Source organism: Falco rusticolus, chromosome 7 (genome assembly GCF_015220075.1).
Source record: "Falco rusticolus isolate bFalRus1 chromosome 7, bFalRus1.pri, whole genome shotgun sequence".
Taxonomy (NCBI): Eukaryota; Metazoa; Chordata; class Aves; order Falconiformes; family Falconidae; genus Falco; species Falco rusticolus.
The window spans coordinates 38,019,762-38,039,260 of NC_051193.1; the positions used below are offsets into that span (position 1 = coordinate 38,019,762).

A 19,499-nucleotide genomic window follows, 5' to 3' on the forward strand; every position below is an offset into this window, starting at 1 on the left:
ACCGTGCCAGGCCCCAGCTTCCTGAAGCTTAATTAAGATTATGGGAGAGTTTCACAGAATGGTTGTGATCATCTGAGAGGCAGCAGGTTTGGAAAGTACTTGCCATTGTCAGGTATGCCATTAATGAGTTTATAATTAAGGAATATGTGAGCTACTGTATAAGATTTATGCAACAGAGCATTATAATCTTTGCTGTTACTGATACTGGTCTGCGTTCATACTGGAAAGGCTCCTTCTCGTGGTCCTGGGGTTGTCATATTGTGGTGCACATCAATGTCTGCCTGCTTTAGTTCCCACTTAGAAATCTTACCCCACTGTTCAACCTGTCTCACCTTCTGCTTGCATTTAACAGCTAACAGCCATCAGGTGCAATCAGGAGCTCACCGTTGCATTAAACTCAAATTTCTTCCATTTCTCCTGTATTTAATCTACAGTATAACCACACTGTAAAAAAAGGACTCTTTTCTAAAAGGCTGAAGAGCACTGAAGAACAGCCCCATGCTCTCCAAGCCAAACCAGGTATCGTTTTGCAACTAGCTGCAAAGCATGCCCACCCCACCTCCTCTGCTGGGTCTCCCGCTGCTGTGCTCTGTGAGGCCTGGGGGATGCATGCAAGGGGGCAACCACAGACTCTCCTGGGCTGCTGCACCAGGCATTGCTCCCAAAACCATTCCTGGGGCCTGGCTTTTAAAACAAAATCTTCAGGAAGGCCTGAAGGAAAGCAAGGGGCTTGGAAAATATTTGATAGATTTCAGTAGCTGAACTCCAATTTCTTGCCTTTTGCACAAAGTTACCAAGAAGATGGTATCAAGACTACTGCCATGTAAAGCTTGCGCCAAGGTAAGTCAAGCAGAAATTCCCAAGACTGTGCTGGTCGAAATAATGGCTCTAAAGGAAAAAAACTGTATGACCTGAAAGCTATGGCTGGGTATGCGCTGTTAAGTGTTCAATGTCCTGCACTCACAGCTTTGACTTCGCTTTCTGTGAAATAAAGCTCAAGACTTGCACGACATTAATAGGTGAAACGTGCGATATTAACAAATTACTCCCCTTAAGCCTTAGTTCAGCAATGCCATGCCAGTGATTTCAGCTTGCATCCTCCTGATGCCTTTGGTAGCTTGCTCTACATAAATTCCTCCCTGTTATTTACTGGAAGCTCTTATGAGTGCAGCTGATGGGACCTGTTTTTTTTCAGTGGTGGCAGGAGACACAGTGGGACAGTTACTGGTGGCCTGAGAAGAGCCGTAAGCCATTGACCTTCACTGACTTTGCAACTTTTTGCCAGAGGTGGCCACAGCCTGACTGGGGGGGAGGTGGTGCTCAGCTGGCGGCACAAGGAGGGCTGGGCAGGTGAGAGCCACGTTTCCCTTTAAACAAAGGCAGGGCTGTTGCCATTGCACCAGCCACAAGACGCTCAGGCTCTGCAGTGCTGGCTGGGCAGAACTGCCACCCCACAGTGAGTCTCAGTCACCTTCCTCTTGTCATCAACCCAAGTGACATAAAAGTGCAGGAGCCCAAGGGACGAATGAAACAAAGGCAGGCAGGGCCATGTGGACAATAAACAGTTTATTACCAATATGAACACAGATACTGTGATGCACTGACGTACCATTTTTTTTTATATTGTGATAACTCTGAGACAAAGAACTTGTTGGCTGACAACTAACATGTCTCTGTTTCTTCTGGTGATGCCTCAATACATTTCTGTTGGCAAAGGATCTTCATTTACATTGCAGACTACTAGTAAAATTACTTTGAAGTCATCTATCAAAAGCAAATGGTTCACGTGTGTTCTTATCTACTACTAAAAAGAAAGGTAATACATTTAAATAAGCAATACAAAATACAAAAAAGGCTGACAAATCCAATGTGCAGTGTCAGATGAAATCTAAAAAATCCAGAAATTTAAAATTTAATATTCTTTAGATTAAGACTTTTAAAATGAAGCGAATCCAAGGCAGCAGCAAGCTTCAAAGTGTGCCGAGTCTGCTAATAAAAAGGGTATAAGAACAAAGACAGTGCCGGTGTCCTCTCTCACCATCTTGCATGACCTTGGTACACTTAGAAATGATCCGGTCTTCCTAGTATTCTTAGTACCGTCCCAATGCTTTGCAATCACTATGTTGTACTGATTCTACTCAACTCCTGCCGTATGGCTAGAAAACCAAACCAAAAAGTTAATGCATAACATTATACCCAGTGTGATGGAAAACGCTAAGTATAGAGGTTGCAGAAAGTACGCGCTGGTAAAAGGATGAGTGGAGGGCAAAAGGATGAGTAAGGGTAAGCAGTCAGCAGTTTGTTTGCAAACTGCAGTACTGGTTTAAGAAGTTGCAGCTGTCGTTTATGTGAATGTCTTATTTTGTACTGGAATGAACCAGGGAGGCTCTGACAGCCAAGCTGTTGGGTTGGTACTCTAAGGGCGAGGGTGTCCTCAACTGCAAACCACCCCAAGGTTTTGTGAGCACACAGGTCTAGGGCAAGGGGACAGGGAATGGATTTAGCGGTTTCAAAACCTCCTCTTTTCCCCCTTCTGTGTGAATCTAAGATGGGGAGTGCAGGGTGTGGACATGCATCTTCGTATGCCCTAATGCAGACTTCAAATAGGCATTTTGCTGTGCATTTCAATAATGGCCCTGAAAAATACATTTAGTCATATATGGCAGAGCAATTTATAAAAAAAGTACTGACACATTTAGTACAGATGCTGTACTTTTCAGTGAATTATAAAAATGCATGGCTATTTGGAAAGCTGTAATTGAGTGAAGTTCTGAAATAGCTCTTCAAGCATAGGAAGCCTACAGAAGATGCTTGGGAAGGATTTTCAGTTTGGTACCTTTGTCCCCTCCTCATCCCGGACCTGTGTGGCCAGCTAGTTGCAAGCAATTTCACGCTCCCTGATTGTGATAAATGGACATGCCATGGGCTACGGGCAGGCCCTTTCTCACCCTCCCACCTGTGAGAAACACCGGCCAGTGAATTTCTCACAAGTTGGTGGTGAAAATGCTTGTCAAGAGCATAAAAATAAAGGATGTAAACACAATGTCACGATCAGAGCTCAGATAAGGTAGATGTTTGTTCTTCAAATGTTGATATAAATCAGAGCTGCTCAGAGAAGTCTGAAAACACCAGGGAACTCTCTGCAGTTCCTAGCATCTTATCTATGGGAAATTAGTCATAAAGATGAGAAAAATAATAATTTTTCTCTTTCTTACCATCAATTATCTCCTCTTTCACTTTGTGTAACTCTCTTACAACTTCCTCCAATATTTCCTGATGAGACAAAACACAAGTCAGCTGCTCAGAATTTCCGTCTACCCAAGTGGAAGAAAATGCAAGTTTAACATGGTTGTGCTTGTCCCCCGCCTCCGCTGGTGGTCAGAGCCTGGCACTACTAACAGCTACATCTGCACTCCCAGGCCAAGGATGCAGAAGCTGCTGGCATATTTATTTGCACGTTTCTGTACAGACATCTTGATCAAATAGCAGTGAGATTGTGCTCTCTTGCTGCTCACCAGCTTCTAAGCTCACCCTTCTCTAAGCACCTAGTTACAGAGGAAATCAAAAGACTGAGCAGCTGTTTTGCTTGTACAGCGCATGCATGGGGGAAAATGGGTAGTTCACCAAATCTCGTAAGTGTGAAAGAGCTTTTCACTCACCTGTTTCATTCGATCAAAATCTAAGGCATCCATAGCCACATCATTGCTGCTGCTCACTGGCTTCATCCTTAAGAAATGGAAGAAGAGCACAAAAAAGCCAGTCAGCTCCTTGCCATGCACACTAAGCTGCACACACCTGATGGCGCGGATGAAATCCACCCCACGGCAGTAACTCCCGCGTTCGAATGCTGGACTGGAGGCTCCCTCTTGTGCTGCTCAGCAGTGTTCGGCAGCTGGAGAGCGGCACACTGCTCCCGTTTTATGCGGCCTGACCTCCAAAGATTCTGCTTTCTCCTATTGCAGATGTATTGGAGGGAGCACAAAGACTGTGCTGAAACTTAATTTACTCCTTTATTTTTGGTGTTGTGAGTCTCAGTGACTTCAGACTAGAAAATACTGAGATGTTAAACAGGCTTTACGCCCTGAAGGCAATGTATTTTATTACAGCATTTGCAATTTGCAAGCTAGATGTCTGGTTTTCTCTCACACTCTTTTCTGTACAGCAACCTTGTCTTGGGCACCTAGACTTTAACTGGGTGCTAAACAGTAGAATACAGGTTAGAAAAATATTATAGGGAAAATAATAACCCAGTAATCCTTTCTTTGGAAGGCCTGACTCAGTCAAGTGGAGCTTGTCAATAGCACTGTGTAGCACAGGCACTCTTCCCTGACCCAGAAACAAAACCCATCTGTCCTTAATGGCTAGTACACTTGAGTTATCAGTCTGCCAGGATGGTATTAGTCAGTGAGCTTAACTCTGATGACAGCTGATAAAATAAGGAAGCAGAAGCTGCTTGACTTTCTCTTTTAATCAGTAACACTAAAACAGTTAAAAAATTAACCACGCTATGTAATTCGTAGAAAAGCCTTCAAATACCTTTGCCATAATCTTTGGGCCCAAACTGGGGGCTAGTTGAGAGTCTGCTACTCCTGGGGGTATGCTTGATCTTGCAGCCTTTTCTCAGGAAAATCTTAACATGTCTCCTACCATCTCACAGCTAAGCTGGCAGTTAAGACAGATACAAATGCCATCAAACTAAACAGGAATGCAAACAGGTCACCACTGACCACTTTTGAAACCTGCTCTGCTCCCCACCCAGAAGTCATTCAAGCAATCAAAGACTGAGCACTATACCAGGTGTTAAGCTAGGAAAGGATAATTTCCCACTGAACTCCTCATCCTCCCAGGATGGAATGCCATTATAGAAGACAGGTGGTGAAAACGTGCTGGCTGCTTTACATAGCCCATGTTTCATTTCTATTTGCAAGGAGAAGGAATGGTCTTTCTATATTGATTGGAAACTCTCACGTATTTCCTAGAACCAATGTGTCCCACGGTTTTAGGAGAGCCGGAGGGACTGTATTTTGCTGTAGTAGCACTGGTGGATCCCTCTGAATGTCTGGGCAGGGCACGTTCCAGCTCCAGCATCTTTAACACAACAGCAGGTATGTGCAGATAGTTGCCATTGGCAACTTTCTCTCTGCAGACTATCAGCACTGTCGTATATGTAACAGTGTTAAATAAGGGACATGTCTTTGCAGTAAATGCTAAACATACGTTAGCCTGTGTTCTAGCCCCTCGTTCAGCTTACCCATCTATTTCAGTATCCAGTACTGCAGTAACACTGGGCGGTCCTGGACCAGCACTGGAAGGAGGCCTCCCTTTAGCTGTCCAGCATCAAACTTTATCTTAATCTCTGTGGGTAAGAACACGGGTGGTGATACTGCAGCTTGGCTGTTCTGACCAACAGGACTTCTGGAGTCCTACTATAGGCTTTGTGCTTCTGACACCTGCCAGCTTTTGTACTCTGTATTTCTGAATGCCCTGTCTGTGGCTGGGCCTTTTTACAGCTCAGTGTTACTAACTTACTGCACCAAGCTCTGCTCTCCTTCCTCATGCACCCACTGCAGTTGCATGGATGAAGGAATAACTTCCCTTCTCCTAGCTGCATCTCCTCAGATAATTTCTGCCTTTGTTTTTTAATTTCTGCAGAGGCTGGACAATGAAAACTTCTCTTACTGGCAAGGTCATCCTGAACCTGCTGTAAAAAGAAGCTCCAAAACCTGCTTTCCACATGGCACAGAGCTCTGCCAAGCCCATGCCTCTGATTCATGGAGCACTGATGCTTTAAGCTCTTGCTTAAGTGAGATTAACGTCTGTGATGCCCGTGCCCACCTAAGCAGGGGGCTGTTTCCATGGAACAAGCCTTTGACACGACACATTCTACCTTCACACTTTGTGCAGTGACAGACAAAGCAGATTGTAAGAGAATGAGTAAAAGATGTGACAGAAGACAAACATGAGTGAATGATGGGATTAGCCAAACAACAAGCCAAGACAATTAAGAAGCTGGGCTGTTAGCCAGTACCTAGAAGACACGTGGGATTGTGTGGGGCTCTTAGCTTCACAGCTCTTCACCACTGATGGATTTCTACAGCAATGGAATGAAACGAGACATGAGTTGTGCACATGCCATGGGGACAGCGCGACCATCCCAATTGCTAGCCAGCCACAGGGTCACCCTTGTGCAGCTCACCTAGAGAGTAATGAAGATACAGGCTTCTCAACAGAATTGCTCCTTTCCCATGGCTTCTTCCCAGAGTCTAGAAAACAAAAATGAAAAGTTACTGTTTATTATTTGTTCTCTAATGATAAAACCATCCTGAAGTTGATTGTCTTCTACAGCTGCTTTCATTCAGTGATGATGAGTGGCTTAGAAAGATCCAGGAAAGCAGAATTGCTGAATGAGTGCAGTTGCCTACATTATAGAGAAAGCATCGGCAAAAATCTGCTTAGTGATCCCTTGAATTAGGGACTGGATAGTTAAACAATACTAAAAAGACATGGAACTGGAACAGTAGGAGGAAAAGCATAAATCACTTCTATTAAGAAATAAAGGCTAATTGCTGTAAGGCTTATTTTATTCAGTACAATACTTACTTATATTTTAAGTTAAAAAGTCTTAGGCTTTTTGTCTCCATAGTTGGCAGAAAATCTGGGTGTATCTAAAGAAAGGCAGTGAGACCCCCACTACGCAAATCTCCACGGAGAATTTATTTAATGTTGTCTACATTTCTAACTCACAGAACATTCCCAAAAGCTGCACTACATAACCCTTGTTACTGAAAATGCTTACTATCGTCCCAATCTCCTCCTAAGAAAATAGCCTAAAATAAAGTAAATGGTTTCAGAGACTTGAAAGATACGCAACTTTATACACAATGGTTTGTTCCCCTGTGAGGTCCTAAAAAGCTCTTTAAAAAAATTTACGGACACTCCCAGGAAATCTCTAGATCTTGTTCCTCATTTACATGCACCTTTCTCCTGGCTTCTTCCCCTTTCCTTGCAAAGCATGCAAATCATGGCTTTGTTCCAAAAGGAAGCTGGAATGGTTAAATACTCATTCCCTTGGGAGAGAGATTTCTTTCAGCATGTATAAAAGCCAAGGCTGATGCAAGGATGAATCTGACTGGCTTGCAGCTTATCTACTCAGATGCAGTTATTTCAACTCATCATAGGAAAAACATATTCTGGGGGCTCCTTAATTTCACTTAGTAACTCTCAGGATCAGGCTTACTGCAACAAGCTACTAGCTTAAGGAAGGATAACAGTTTGAGACCCAAACCCCAACTGCATAAGCCAGGAGAGTTACACTACCAGAAGTAAAATAATATAGCTTTTTTCTCTTAAAGATTTAGGTACACAATGTTGAAGACAGATCCTCAATGACATGACTGGACCCTGTTAACTAAACTGGCTGTATTGTCATTTTCTTGGCTGTGAAGCATATAAAATCACCATTTCTTGCTGAGTACAGTTTTTAAAGCAGTGTGTACTGGGGAATTTTTCTGTTAGTTACTGCTGCTGCACTCAGAAGTAGGACAATGAACGCAAGAGTCTAGCGGTAGAGGAAAAGACTAGATTAAGAAGACAACTACAACACTAATAGTTTGATTTAATACCTGATGAATTTTGCTGCTGCTGGGCGGGACCTCGTGTACTGGGTGAAGGAGAGGTACTAGCATCATCCTACAAAGAGAAAAACCAGGACATTACAGAATTCTGGAGATGATGCACAGAGTCCTATTCTACTCTGGAGACCAGCTGCAGCAAGCTTCCTCCAACCATGTCCAACAGGGACTGCTGCCAAGGCATGTGCTCAAGGCTATTTAAACTTTAACCTGTCTCTTCCTTTAGCATGGCAAAATAGACCCTTTTTATTTTTTGCTAATAAGGTCGCTTTTTCATGATTCCACTGAATCACTCTCATCCCTGTACACCAAACCAGGCTGAATTACCACTCTCAAGTGCTGGCTGCTGTTGTCTAAACACAAACCATCTGTTTCCCAAATCTAGAAACTCTGATATGGAAACTGAGCCATCTGAAGGTCAGATCCCAGCCTTTTAGCCCAGGACAGCTGCTGGTATCAGTGACAGTAGTCCAGGTACTAACAGAACATAAATCAGTCAATACTCCTCCTAAGTACAAGATTAAACGCTACCTCACAGATTTGGACTCTTTTTTTCTGGGATTAATGTGTGACAGATCATACAACATTCACCCATATATTGAATGTCAATATTATTTAGCAGCCCTCAAAACACACTCAGGCAAAGCATTAACTCTGCACTGTAAAATGGAATTGCATCCAGTTTGACAGAAGATACCTCTGCCACAAAGTATATCTGGAGTAAGATACACATTAAACAGATGTTCTCTAAAACACTTTTCCAAACAGTTTGGTGCTATCAAAAAGTTCGATTGGGGATATAAATTAATGCAGAGCTTCAAGGAGAGAGAAGGGGCAGAAAGGCAGCAGAGGCTGAATACTCAGAAGCTAAATGATGCCTTTAATCTCTGAGCGTATGGTTCATAACCAGCTTTGGGGCAAGATTAAGAGCAATGGTTGCATAGCAGGTTCAATAGGCAAATCGCATGCTTGAAGCATCCTTTGAGGAACATGCAGAAAGTAGCTGCTTCTCTCCTTAAACGGGGCAAAGTGCTTATTCCTGTTCTTGCTACAAACCTTTCAGACTAGGGCAAGACCTGTAGTTTCTGAATGGATTTCCTACTGAGCGGCTGCTACTTTGTCTTTGGAGGGAATATCTCTGTATAGGTGGTATGAGGCACACATGATGCATTATGAACTTACAGCCATGGCAGTGAGCCTTCACAAGGGTGCTGGCTAGCAACAGGAATGCTGTACGAGAAGCAGCCTAGAAAAGCACCACATGGGAAGGGATACAGCAGAAATCCTGGCCTCTATTGAAACTAGAACTATCTCCCATGCTTTACAAGTTCAGTGGGTAAAAAAGTGGTTTAGTCCGCATGTTGAACTCAAAATCACTGCATCAAGTTCAGTGTAAAGACCGAGTCAAACCAAAACTCTTGTCTAATTGCTTTTGTGAACAACATACAGACAGAACAGTAATGAAGCAAAAGTTCCCCAAAGTTGTCCAAAGTCTATCTCATTTTAGTGTAAGTATCATGATCACATAATTTTAACTTTTGAATGCTCTTATGGTTAATACACTGTTACCCCTTCACCACCACCCGCTCCCCGAGACATGTTTTATGTGCACTCTGGGGTCCAAAGTGAGCCAATTCTTGCTTTGCATACATGTTCACAATCCAGAGTTACACCACATGGTTGATGATCCACTTCAGCTCAGCTGAAGCCACAAATTTAAAATAGGAAACATGAACGTGATCTCAAATGGACTTGCTAGAAGGTTCAGTGCATCTTCTTAACAGGCAAGAATCTACCCTACAATACTCAGATCACACCATGAGAAAGTGCCCATTAACCTGGCTTGGACAGTACCTCACTTATGAATAAGGTGGCAATTCTTGTTTATAGGGTGCTGTTCCCAAGAAAGGTTACATTTCGCTTTTGAACATGTAAATCTGTTCCTGGATTAGCACAGTTTGTCATTGCCTGCTGCACACAGTGACTGAGCCCAGGACTTTGGTTTACAAGGCAGCACATCAATGTATTTGGAAAAGCACAACAGTGACGAGTCTTTCACTTACGTTTTGGCTTTCCTCTTCCTTTTTGTCAGCTGGTTTGTCTGACTGCGACGCTGCTTTCCTCCTTTGCAAAGGAACATGAGATAGGACACACAGTCAACCCTCTAGAAATACATCCTCCACGTGGGAAGGCTGATTCAGACCCTGGAGGGAGTTACTATTTATTTAGTTCATCCTAGGGAATGCGACAAAGGCTGAATGTGTTTGGTTGCTTAGGGCTGGGGCGGAGGTGAGCCATCCAGACCTTGGTGATAGGACTCGGGGAGAATGGCAATATTATGAGATGGTATTTAACAGAGAAACGCAGGGTGCAGAGCATAAGGGAACATGTCGAAGCGGAGGAAGGAAGCACAGCTGGGTATAAAATTGGGTAAGAAAAGGATGGTTTCTCTCTAGGGCTCAGAAAGTGGTGGCTCCTGTGTCCTGCACAGGAGGGAACAACCCAAACCTCCACGGGGGTTTCTAAGGGCCAGCTCACCCCCGCCAGGTGGCTCGGGTTGTTATGGCAGTGATGGCACTATGTTCTCAGCCAGCTTCAGTATCATTTTTCCATCTGTCCTATATCCCCCCATCCCTGTTCCCACCCAGAGAAAGGGCTGTGGCAGCGCTCCCATGTGACAGGACAAGAGTCAGAAAAGCCTTTCAACCCAGGTCCATCCTCACTGGGAAAGAATGGCCACCACTTCTGCTAGCCAAGACCCCTGCTCACTCCAGGATGGGAAAGCTCTGCCTGGAGACCAGGAGTCAGGAAACGAGTACACCAGCCTGGGTTTTCAAATGCCTTTGGTGAGTGACAGGAGATTACTGCTGTTTCAAATCCAATTAAAAGGCAGAAGACCTCCCGAGCCCTGTAGTCCCAGGACTGGCAGTGCTGGTGGTGCCTACAGAAGCTGAGTGAGGACCTGAGACCCCCACTCTGTCCTGCTTCCCCAGGAGAGGCAAAACTCCAAGAAGCAAGTGGCAACGAGCTACAAGCAGTCCACTAGAGCAACTGGACATGAGAATAAAAAAAATGTTCATTGTTCATCTTTGAAGAACACATGGTAAAACTTCTTGGGTGTTAGCCACACTGGCTGAAGAAAAGAAAACCAAATTATGGATTTTCAAGCCCTGTTTTGGGTCTAAACAGTACACAAGTGTGCCAGGTACTGGTTGCCTAGAAGATATCCCATTTCCCATTTTAGACAATTAGGGGAACTGCAGCTCCAGTCTCCACATGGATTTTGGTTGTGATGATCCTTATCCTCACCCACCTGTGAACATTACTCTTAGCAGATGCTTTTTTAAAACAACAGTATGACAGATTTGTCATTTATTCTTGCTTCTGAAGCAGACAAACTTCATCTCAGAAAAAGACCCAAATAATCCCAAGTGGCATCTAGAAAGGCTTCTGAGTTGCAAAACGCTGCCACAAGTTTGTCAGAGGATTTTTTTTTTTTTTTCATATCACTGGCAAAAGAAAAGCTTCACTGGATAGACAAATTGCAGGATTTGATGTAAATTTGACAAAAATACAGAGAAGTAAAACACATGCATGTTTTTTAGGACACAGTGCTCTGTGGGAATTATTTCTAGATATTCAACTGCACTAATAATTTTATTCAATCAGTAATAATTTTTATAGTCTTTCTTCAATATTTACTTGATTCTTTTGAGGGAAAAAAGGTTATAACCATCACAAACTTGAGTGAGGGAAGTATTTGTCAGGGTGAGAGATCAGTGTTAGATTTATGTCCTGCTACAAATTTAACTGGGCTAGAAATTATAGCGATTTGTGAGATAGTTCATTATTCTGCTTGCAATTCAGACTTGAACCAAAGGGCTGCTCTCGTGGGAGCCACTAGATCTAGAGAGTGATATTTTATACCACCTGAGCTCTTAGAAGCATTTTCTTCTGTTACTTTCCCAGCATTAGACACATTCCCTGTTTCTAAGCGTGTGGTTTTCTGCTCAGAAAAGGGCGCCCAAGATCCCATGCTTACCACTCTGTGATTTCTGTACTGAACATGGTCAGTTTAAAGAACAACTTTTTTACTTCCTGGCTGCCAGCCTGGTAAAAGCAACCTAAAACACAGTGTCAGGTTCTTCCTTTCTCCATGGCCTTACACATAAAAAGGGTTTTGCAGCCAAAAGAAGTCCCCTCAGTATCAGTGTAACAGCATGTGCCCAGATTGCACCCTTGACTGACACCTGTGTATTTCCAATGAGTTCCATGGCTTTGTGAAACAAAATTTAAGAGACAATTCTGTTGCTGCCAGCTCCCTGGGAAAAGATTTGCAGCTCAGTTATTTTCAGCGTAGAAGCAGCACAGTGCTCGCATCAGAAAAAGAAAAAAATAATTGGAATAATTGAGTGCCTTTTAACAGCTGGTAGCTTGATACATCACAACTCGCTTTACTGGAGTAACTTTCAGCTAGCCTGTCTGTAACACCCTGAGAATCAATAATAATTTACCTGTCAAGATGTTGTCCTTTTATTGCACTTCTATTTTTGGGCCCAACATCCTGAATGTGCTGCATAAGGAATGACTTGTGACTTCCTTTCATAGTTTATTCTTTCTGAAAACAGTAACTTTGAAATAGATCTGGTAAAATGGCAAAAGCCAGAGAATATATTTATCACTATCTTTGAAGGCTACCACACGGCAGGATCTGCTACAGCAGCTAAACTCTGCCAGGTATCATTGCAGCAACACCTACACTTTCATATTAAATGCTGGGCAATGCTGGTGACCGACTTCTATGCAGGAGCTGTCAAATTGCAAAGCACCACCACAGTGACCCATTGCAAACCAAAAACGACAGCTCCTTGTACCACAATTTGCTACAGAGCTCATGCTAGTGCTTACTCGAAGTCCTAGTACAAACCTTTTTGCCAGTAATTTATTCATTTCTTCCATTAGTCCTCCTCCGCCTCCTCCGCTACTTGTTCGATTGGCATCGCTCTTAGAGACCCCACTGGGGCTGGACCCTCCTGAACCATCTTCTGGCTTAAGACAGAAATCAACATTGGAGTTAATGACAAGATTAATTTACAACCACACCCTTAATGATTAGTTTCCCTTATTATTAGGAACAGCCTTCACAATCACAGCCCAAAACAAGAGATAGGATGTGTTCTGGCTTGAGAAGACCCACATGGACCGTACTAAACCCAGAAACAGTCTGGGTGAGGCAAATATATCGGCAGATAATGAAAAAACCCACCATGCTGTTTGTTCATGATTATGGTTATGCAACCCTGACCTAAGTGGACACCTATTGTTGTGAGGCCTCACCAGTCTACACTGGTTTTTGGAAGCATGGTGCAGTTTTAACCACTTACAATGACTGAAAATACTAACAAATAGTACAGTGGTGGATTATGCAGTAGTCATGAAATCCTGGCAACATGAGAACTTGCTAATGAACATGTTCTGAAGAGCAGAAATTATACCAAACATTTCCTGCTCAGCTTTATTTGCACTACAAACTCACATTTAAAAGCTCCCCTAATGGTCAGCTGCAGCATGTGTCACGGTTTCACACTGGATTTGTGGATCATTACACCAAGCTATGCCAGGCTTTCCCGCAGTGGAGGAGAGCCCATCGGAGAGTCCCAGTGCCATCTCCTTACCCGTTGAACTCTCCTTAGTTTGGCACCAGCCAGAGCTGCTGCGAGCCCTGACACTGACCCATCTTCAGTGCCAGCCCCTTGGCTAGCGCCTGCTGGCAGCGGGGGTGGTGGTGGTGGTGCAGCTCCCATGGGTGGCGGAGGGACTGGGGGGGGTGGCGGAGGTGGGGGCCCCCCGGACGAAGCAGGGATCACAGCAGCGCCACTGGGATGACCAGGTGGAAGTGCTGGGCCTGAAATGCAGAGAATACCAATTAGACATGAAACGCAACCTCCTCCAGCCTGTACGCAAAGTCATGCTCCTGCTCCCAAGGCCATGACCTAACTGCATGACGAGTGATCAATGCAAGGAAGCACCAAGCACGCAGAAGAATGGGAAATGGTGGTTGCATCAATGGTCCATCAACTACAGTTGTGTCCTCCTGTGAGACACTGTCACTGATAAACTAGCTTTCTCCCTCCTCTTCTCCCTGGCTGGGCTAGTGCTTTATTCTGTGCCAAAATCAAAACACAGACAACACTTCCCAATTCATAAGTGGCAGCTTCTTCACTTCTCTCACAGCTTTCTACATGGAGATATGAAATGACATCAGCCAACTCTGTAGACGGTGGTTAACATCAGCTTTTCACCAGAATCATGGGCTACAGCGACACATCCTCCTTTCTGTTGCACAGGTGTGTGGCCTCAGCTGGTCTTGCAAAATGACACGGGGGAGACCAGCTCCAAGCACCTCGAGGTCCAGCCAAGCTTCCCTGAGCAGCAGCCTGTTGGAGGGGCTGGCGGTGGGTAACTCCGTTGCAGTGTTCTGCCTGTCTGTTAACAGGTCAGTTGAACAAATACACCTCCCTGAGGATATTTCCCCATGTTACACTCTCTCAGAGCTCACAGGCTGCTCCTGATACATAATCACAGGTTCAGTTGTTCAGGAAGTGTTATGTTGAAAGACAGGTGGGTTTTGGCTGAGGAACATTTGGAATCTGTATTTAACATTAGCAGCCTGGTTTTCTTCTTATCTAGGTTTTCTTACGCTACTGCCTTATTTCTGTGGTTACCTCTGCTATTATTTCACACTTCCAATTCCATTCTTGAAATGAACCATGGCTGCTACCAGAAATACTTTAAATGTTTCAAGCCCTCTCTGGTTCACAAACATAATAGCTAGTAATTCATTGTGGGTACTGTTAATTGTAATTGCAAAACTACACCCACCTAATTAGAGGCCAGCCTGAGGCAAAAATTGAACTGAGTCAAAGTAATGGACTAATGTGAGTTTAAAATAAGTTTATTGAACTAAGTGGATTTCAAGGACTTATATCAGCTGGAAGACTGAGCCTCCAGTGGTTGCAGTAATATTTTCAGCAGAAAGTGAGAAGAAATGTCTCAGTTTTCTTCCTTTTCTAGGCACGTCATTTAAGCATTATATGTGGTTATAAACAGGAATGGATCCAAGTCACAAAACATATGATCTGAATTGCAAATAGGCATTACTCGTAAGTGTTCTGACTCTGCAGGCTTTAGACAAGCACTAGAAATCAAGACCATATGCAAAGTGGCAGACCCAAGCTCTTGGTCTGCCTGCAATGGAAAAGATTTGCTGGAATAGTTATAGGGACAAGCCCTCAACTTGGTATAAACTCAACCAAAGTATAAATGCACTTTATATGAGGAAAAGAGTTTCTAGAATGAAATAAATTACACAAGCAGAGGGGATTCTGGGTAACTATAACAAAATCCATGTTATCTCTTTTGCTGGTAACAGAAATACCGCTTAGGAAAGAGAATAAAAATCACAACCTCTACCAATATTGCTAAACAGACAAGTCTACCGCAGACCTGGCCTCCAGCTTCAGAAGAGCCCATCCGCTATGTTTGGACCAGCTGAAAATAGATTTTGTATAAAGCTCGCTGCCAAATGCAATTTCACTCTGTTGAATGATAAAAATCTCCTTCTGGGCTAATACAGTAAGAATATGCACTGCAACAACCCAGCTACAGGGCCCCAGTCCTGTAATTCTTGCTTTTTGTCTTGCTTTTAGCTCAGGAGATCCCTGGACCTTTCCTGAGCAATTTCGATATTTTTCCACCTTAGTTTCAGAAATCACATACAGCAGGAGCAGCCTTGGGCACCTCGGCCCTTTTTCTAGTGGTCACGGGCCGTGCCAACGAGGCTTTTTAAGCACCTGAAAGCTAAGGCTTCATACAGGTCGCAACTCGTTCAAAGTCAGTACTTACTCAAGTGGGCAATGGCTGATGAAGTCATGTAAAGAGGGGTCCTCCTGGGCATAGTCACCTCAGACACAGCAGCGGAAGGGGGAGGCAATGGAAGACAGTGTGACATGGACTGATACCACTGCTGTGGAGGACGAGAAGATGGATGGGAGGATGGGGAGGGAGCCTGGCCAAAGGAGCTGGAGGGGCTGGCGATGGTGGGCAGCGGGGAGGAGGGTGCAGCTCCTAGGTGTGGAAAGAAGCACCTGTCCACACTTTTCACCTGGGTCCCAGAGGGGCCTAAAGCAATTTGTTCTTCAGGATAGCCATTCAGAGGTATGTTTGCCAAGGTCTCCTGGCTTGCTTTATCTGTGGGTCCCTTGCCCCTGTCAGGTGGGACAGGAATGACAGGCAGGATGGTGGGACCACGTGGCTGCAGGACATCACCCCTCTGCAGAGGTGGTGCATTTGTGGCAGAGGAAGCAGAAGACCGAGGAGAGCATGAAAGAGAAGAGCGCCTGAGAGGCTGGCGAAAGGTGAAGGGAAAGTGGGAAGGATGGGGAGGTGGTGGAGACAGCGAGGTTCGCCTGATGCCTGATGTTATTATGGTCCTGCGGTTTGGGCAGGCTGGGGGAGAGGAACCCCGGGCCATTGGCAGCTCGGAGGCTGAGTGCCTGTGCAGAAGCTGGGGGGTGTCTCTGACTCTCTGCAGGGATCTGAAAGAGGATTGACTAGCAGGCTCAAGGACAGCGGGTGCTGAAGAGACAGCGCTGGCATGAGGCGGCGGTGGGGACACAGCACCCCAGTTACTGCAGGTGGGAGGTGGAGACTGGGGCTGAGAGGGGGGGGAGCACATGCTTATCTGAGGGGTGGAAACTAAAAGAACAGAAAAGACAAATGAAAAGAATAAGATGGGTATGTGGCACGGAACGAAACCAAGGCAAAGCGGAACAGAGCGAAAGGAACTGTGAAGTAAATGCAAACAGAAACTCAAACAAAGCAAAGAGGAGATGGTGCAGGCACTGGCTTGGGGGTTTCCAACCCTCAGCAAGAACCAGAGGGCTGTGCAGAGCAGGATCCTGGCAGCAGGGGATGGGCTGCATGCTCCCCCCATGGCCATGGGGAGCAGGACCTGCAGCACAGGTAGAGCTGTGTGCTCTGGTGCCAGTGAGGCTCCTCCAAACTTTATGTAAATCTGAGTCAGGATCATGAGCAAGCCCTTCACACCATCATGAGCATCACCCTTGCACCAGGGCAGCTGCAAGGGGCATGCTGAACACAGCAGTGGCCACCCCATAGCCAGGGAGGGGACAGCTAGAAGTCCCTGAGAGCCATGTCCTGCTCTTTGGGGATGCCGAGGCAGGGTTTTGGCTATGTTCCCTATGCAGAATAGCACACTAACCTCTGTCGAAACAGAGTCCAACACTCCTGTCACTGACTAAGGGGGTGTGTGTGTGTGTCTGAGCTGGTTTCACGTCAAAACCTAAAAAGCCGTAACAGCTGAGGAAAAACATTTCACTTCTGTGGCCAGATTAACTGAAAAAACTTCCCCAAAACAAAAGCCCAGACGCAAGATGGCCATCTTGGCTTGCCTGCTCTGCAGTCTACAGAGAGGCAAAGCCATACTTTGTAGTTATAAGCTATTCCTGTCATCGCTTCGCTCAGCTTAGTGCAACTTAATATGCTACAGAAGATTTTCGTAAGCTCATTAAATATATATATTTTTTCCATTAAGCTCACAGAAAACCTCTCACTTCATGACCACAAAATCCCCACTGATGAGCATCTAAAGCTATATTTTCTTCCGCACTGTGGTTTGCTTTGTGCTGCAGAGCAATGGGGAGTGCCTAGCCTGGCACATCCAGCACATGAACCCCATCATGCTTACATCCCCTGGAAACATGGAGTCACTCCTGCGGTGGATGTGCTACCTGCTGTCCTCATGGGTGTGGAAGGAAGATGGCCAGGCCCTCTTGGTACCCCTAAAATCCTCCTCAGCTGTACAAGCTTTGCCAAGCACAAAACCTACCTAGCTGCACCTGAGCCTCTGTGAAACAACAAACCATGTCCAAATGCATGTAAATCTCTAGCTATAAATGCTTCAAAACGTTATCGTAACTACAACCACTTTTAGCAGCCTAGTTCTTGTGAAGCACCACACAAAACCCAACTACAGCCAAAGGAGACAAGCAAGGAGAGACTACATCTGCTTGGTTTGATACGTGCCTGTGGTAGAGGTTCTTCTTTCCAGAGATTCCTGGCGCTGTTGCTGTTGCTCCATCACTTGTCTGAAACAGCAATGAAAAACCCTCAGTCATTAGGTATTCTTTATAATTTTGAGTAAAAACGTTATACATTGAGAAGCACTCAAACTGTATGTCTTGGGTGATGTGAGCCAGATCCTCACAGAAATGCTAATCCCTAGAGCATTAGGGATAAGATGGAGGTGGGTTTGGCTTCACTTGCCTTGGTCACAGCGGTACCATTGCATGCATTGGGAAAGCGCAACTTGAACATTGCCCTGCACCGGCCGGACACCGCAGGGGTTGGTTCATCCATTTATGACAACTCCTCAATGGGCTCTGCACAAGCGATTGTCAGTGCCCCAGGCCCAGGACAGCACAGCAACCATGCGTGTTGTTAACCTGAAGCGTGTGAACATTGCAAGGGAAGATTATAGGGGCGTCTCGCATAAAATGACACAGTCCTGAGTCTTTTGTGGATCAGGAGCCCAAAGGACTTGAATGAAAATATAAGGAAGCTTGACCTGCGTTTAGGTGCTGACTGTACAAAGCCTGTTTTGTCCAGCTGCATGCAACCAAGTTCTTTGCTGGCACTGGACAGCCTCGCTGACCGCCTGCGCCTGCCAGCGCAGCCACGGGCACCACGGCTATGTGTTTCCTCCACAACTGCTGACCACAACATTGCACTGCTGATTTTTTGGCACCTTTCCCCCCGGGAGCTGCTAGCTCCCGTGCTTCCCAGGCCTGGAAATACATAGGGAAATACACTGACCCGGGCTCTGCTTTCCCGGGATGTGCAGTTCCCGAAGTCTAGCAGCAGAGGTCTGCTCTCGCACACTGCAACACCTCTGCAGCTGTCACTGACCCCTGCCACAAACTCACCCTGGCATTGCTCTTGTTAAAAAGATTAATAGCGAAAACCTAGAGTATTTGCCAGTCTTTTTGCCACCTGCATGGATATGGACTAAAGATTTCAGCAATACTAAAACGTAACTCTGAAATTACCTTACTGAAGCGCTTGGTAATAAGGTTTATTATAATTTTCTTCCATGGTTTTGAGGCCAAGTTTGCCTTGAATTTGTTCCACGTATGTTTGAGCCAGTCTTAACTGCATATGGATTTCTTTTTTTTGCAACAGCTTGACTTCATGGTCTGTACAGTAAGGCAAGCTTAACTCTAAGCAACACTCCTATTTCAACTCCTTACGTAATACTTCAGAGAGATCTTCCTGTTACATTTTTACTTGTACTTTCCCGAGTCTGCAATTTTAAATAATTCTATCTTATTTACATACCAATAGAAGATTTTTTAAGAAAAAAGTCCAGAAAAATAAAGTTATATTATGCAGGGAAAAAAAAAGGATGTCTTAATTTGCAAAACAAGTTTCCCATATTTCAGTTCTAATTCCATAGATGGGAAAGGAAAATCCATCATTTCACTGTGGAGGGATCGATCCTAAACTGGTTTTATATTCAGGACATGCAAGCCATCAAACATAGGCAATTTCTGGAAAACTATTATAGTCATCTGAGAAAATTATTGTATGTGTAAAGGGGAAACAGTTTTGAGGAACAGTCTTAGTTGGCTGATTCAACTGTTTTCACTTAAGCTATGATACTTTAAACCAAATAAATAAAAATCTTTACTTCAGTACATACCCTGGGTCTTACTTGATAGCTATGGGTTGAACACGTATGCAACAGCATCAACTGTACTGCTAAAATTTAAATTGTAAACATAAGTA

The 19,499-nt window shown here is 44.6% G+C and overlaps 1 protein-coding gene across 7 annotated transcripts in view; it reads right to left on the reverse strand.

Annotated features, from left to right (window-relative positions):
- Positions 1-1,547: 1,547 nt before the first annotated feature.
- The window catches only part of EVL (Enah/Vasp-like), a 131,917-nt gene continuing 113,965 nt past the window's right edge, over positions 1,548-19,499 (reverse strand). For 2 of the 7 annotated variants that reach the window (XM_037394062.1, XM_037394063.1), the window contains exons 5-14: positions 17,739-17,800; positions 13,307-13,536; positions 12,559-12,680; positions 9,695-9,755; positions 7,623-7,689; positions 6,197-6,263; positions 6,029-6,091; positions 3,660-3,726; positions 3,216-3,273; positions 1,548-2,156 (exon numbers count right to left, since the gene is read on the reverse strand). In XM_037394062.1, coding sequence (XP_037249959.1) covers positions 2,119-2,156; positions 3,216-3,273; positions 3,660-3,726; positions 6,029-6,091; positions 6,197-6,263; positions 7,623-7,689; positions 9,695-9,755; positions 12,559-12,680; positions 13,307-13,536; positions 17,739-17,800 — 835 coding nt within the window. In that variant the 3' untranslated portion in view covers positions 1,548-2,118. Of the gene's footprint in view, positions 2,157-3,215; positions 3,274-3,659; positions 3,727-6,028; positions 6,092-6,196; positions 6,264-7,622; positions 7,690-9,694; positions 9,756-12,558; positions 12,681-13,306; positions 13,537-15,536; positions 17,703-17,738; positions 17,801-19,499 lie in introns of those variants that run through there. The other 5 variants (XM_037394058.1, XM_037394065.1, XM_037394059.1 and 2 more) reach the window with 5 other exon arrangements.